Here is a 3,565-nt window from a genome sequence, read left to right on the forward strand (position 1 = left end):
AATATATATATATATATATATATATATATATATATATATATATTTATATATATATATCTATATTTATATATATATTGATATATATATGTATATATATATATGTAAATATATTATATATATGTATATATGTATATACATATGTAAATGCATTTATATAGTTATATTTATATACTGTATATATATATATATATATATATATATATATATAGTAAAGTATAATAATAAACTACCCTACAGTATTATTTGTATATAATCAAAAAGAATGATTTGCATGTTTTAGAAAAAAGTACAAAATGTCTGAAGCTATTGAAGACATGACAGCATATACCAAAATGACAGATAATATTATGTACGAGTTGTGCTACTCAGCCGATACAAGTCTGAAGAAATCTCGCCATATCATCAACAGAGTACTTACAAGGAAGTTGTATACATATATTGATGAAATCACTTTTAAGAATGATAAACAGATTGATAAAGTAAGTTATATTCATGTTTGGGGCAGACGTTTTAATAAGATCGTACAACCTGATGTACAGAAATGCAACTTATATTACGCTGGCTTAAAAAAGGAAAACAAAATACATTTGTTGTGTGAATTATCTTGACGTTCTGAATATTTTCCTTTCCTTTGAAGAAATCTTTGACAAAAATTCAGAAAGACCTAGAAGAAATTCATGAAGATTTGGTTGTCGATGTAAGTAATTATTGCATATCAAATCTCAAGTAAGTGTGTTATAGTCGATACAGCTCAGGCTTACTACTACCATGAAAACTGTTAAATAAAAGGCAAGCGCTAATAACATCTGTAAACATTGAAATGCTTAGTTCCTTTGCGATATTCTGTTTCAGTAAGTTACGACTATTATTGTGGACAGGAAGCAGTATGGTATTATGGGGCGATGGAGAAATTGAAGGTGGATAGAAAAGTATAAAAGGGTACTAGGGAATGAGATAGTTATTATTTCAACTTTTTTTAAATTTTAAATTTTTATTTTTTGTATATCTTAGTTAATTAGGCCTGATGTTCCCATCAGGCAACACAGTATTTATATTTTATTTATAAGCCATGAACTACTCGCACCTAGGTGAGTCACTTTTAGCTCAAATAATTCCAGAGAGTTTGCCGCTAAACATCGTAACTTCAACAAATTTTCGACAATTAATCAGAATGTTGAATGGTGAAACGTTGGGAAGGATAGAGGAGAACAAACCAAAAAGTATCAGATTTGGATATGCATGTGTATAGAAAAAATAAGTTGTTTGCGTGCTGAAGGAAAATTTGCTGCATTTCGACATTGAATAGGAATGTATTTGAAACACTTATATACAAATATGTTAATTGTTTTATGTGTTATTTGTTTTAGGTAGTAAAATTGGATTATGGTTTGCCGATGGATAATCCTATAGATGCTGTGCAATTCTACTCAAAGGACGATCCAAATAAGGCCTATAAGTTAAGCAAAAACTACGTACGTTACTATGCTTTAAAACATTATATACAGTGCATTTTTAGTATAATATAATGTGTTCTGAAAAGATTTTAGGCTGTTTTCGTCTGTGTTCAACTATTCAATCGTCGCCGCTGCCCTCGTCATCATCATCCTCATCATCTTCGTCGGTTGGCGATGTCGTCGTCGTCATTATCTTTATAGTTTTAGGGTGCAGGGCAAAGTTTTTACCATATTACATCAAGGCCTTGCAAAGAATGGGACTGACTTGTATGCCCGAAACAAAGCCAGGTTCCATAGCATGAACCTGTTTTTTTTCATACAGCCCGTCCACAATTATATAAAAAAAAATCTAAGCCTGGTAGGAAGTGAAGACCCTGGTTGCTCAAACTCCAAACCACGAGATTGAAATTGCACCAAACTGTTCGCGAACCGCCTCCCTCCGTTGTGAGCAATTTAGCTCTGTCAGATAACAATACTGTGTGTGTTAAGAACCTTGACCAATTTTATATAAATGTGAACATTTATATATTTATATTTATATTTATTTATTTATTTTTAAACGAGAAAGCCATCGTTTGTTCAAGGTTTAAAAAAGAATTCAATTGATTTATTTTGGTAATCTTTATTAAAATTGCGCTTATTTCAAAGCCTACAATCACAATATTAAACCGAGGACCTCATATAACGTCTGAGATTCGAAACTTAAAAAGTGTACCCCTGTACCTTGTAGCTGTTGCTTATAAAAACATCCACCAGAGAGTATAACTGAAAGTTCGACGAGAGTGAAGTATTGTATAATTTAATTTAAGGTTTTAATGTAAATGTAATGTAGCAACATAGATCATCGAAGTCTCCATCTCGCGATATTATTATAATTCTATATTCTAGCTTGTAGATATTCAGGAAAAAATATTATATTTACAGTAATTTTTTGTCACAATTTCCTAATTCCAAATCAGAGACAGGACCTCGGCAATAAGTTACGACACGGCATTAAAGTCGGGTTCAACTTTATTAACCTCAACACATCACGTTAACAATAATTCGATTTAACTGTCCAATTTGTACTCTTAGTCCGGTTGCCAAAAATGTCTCTACTTTGCCAAGATAGTATGGATCAAGTATTTTAGAGGCAGCCACTAGTTATTCTGATTTTATCTGTATTTTGGCAGTCATATTGGCCGCCATCTTGCATTTTCTGCATAACCAGTTAATATTTTAATATTAGTGCTGCCACTATTTGGCTTAGTATAGACCAAAAAAAATATTGTTCTATGTAAAATATTATAAGAGTTATGGATAATATTCAAATTTTAGCGGCCATTTTTGCGGCCATCTTGGATTTCTTAAATATCATAAGGGTAACAAAATGTTACCCGGTAGAATATTAATCGGGACCACTTGTTGAGCCAAATCCAATGAAAATAATTATGTATCAAATTTTGCACACCTAACCGCCATGGCACCCAGACTATCTTTTGAATAATATAATATGCCACCATTACTTTGTTTATAATTAAAAATTCACAGCACTAATAATTAAACAGTTGCGCTTATTGTCAATAAGCTACACATTAATCTCCTAAAATAATAGATGTATGTATATTTGTGTGTGTGTGTGGGTGTGTGTGTGGGTGTGTGTGTGTGTGTGTGCATGTCAATGTGTAATATTAATCATGTAACAATTCACAACTCATACACACACATTACACATTGATTTCAAATAATACATAGGCCTATCAATATATATATATATATATATATATGTTTATATATATATATATCTTTATATCTATATATCTTTATATATATATATAGCTTCTCATTTAATTTCAAATTTCAGAGTGATTGCAATTGACCATAATGCCAGTTGGAGCGAAAAAAAATCGCAAAGATAAAGAGAATCACTGGGAACTTTTACTTAAATCAACCACACCATTTGGACTCAATATTAGGAACGTTCTCCCAGTACACTAAATTAAACCAATGGCATTTCAATTTATTCTGGATAAATCATTTGCCTTATTTATTGAGGCTTGCTTCTAAAGTTTAGTTTTGGCCTTCCTGTTTACTTGTTTAGGCTGTTTATTCTAATCCCACCAGCCTATTGT

General features: G+C 31.1%; 1 protein-coding gene across 1 annotated transcript in view; it reads left to right on the top strand.

Moving 5' to 3' along the window:
• The first annotated feature begins 285 nt into the window (after window positions 1-285).
• The window catches only part of LOC117110655 (deoxynucleoside triphosphate triphosphohydrolase SAMHD1-like), an 8,341-nt gene continuing 5,061 nt past the window's right edge, over window positions 286-3,565 (top strand). Inside the window, exons 1-3 of the mRNA XM_033253413.1 lie at window positions 286-479; window positions 638-697; window positions 1,368-1,472. Of these exons, the coding sequence (XP_033109304.1) occupies window positions 294-479; window positions 638-697; window positions 1,368-1,472 (351 nt within the window). The 5' untranslated portion in view covers window positions 286-293. The remainder of the gene's footprint in view (window positions 480-637; window positions 698-1,367; window positions 1,473-3,565) is intronic.

The sequence above is a fragment of the Anneissia japonica genome, unplaced genomic scaffold (assembly GCF_011630105.1).
Source record: "Anneissia japonica isolate Jap-2015-1 unplaced genomic scaffold, ASM1163010v1 scaffold287587_len645178_cov120, whole genome shotgun sequence".
In the NCBI taxonomy this organism is placed as follows: Eukaryota; Metazoa; Echinodermata; class Crinoidea; order Comatulida; family Comatulidae; genus Anneissia; species Anneissia japonica.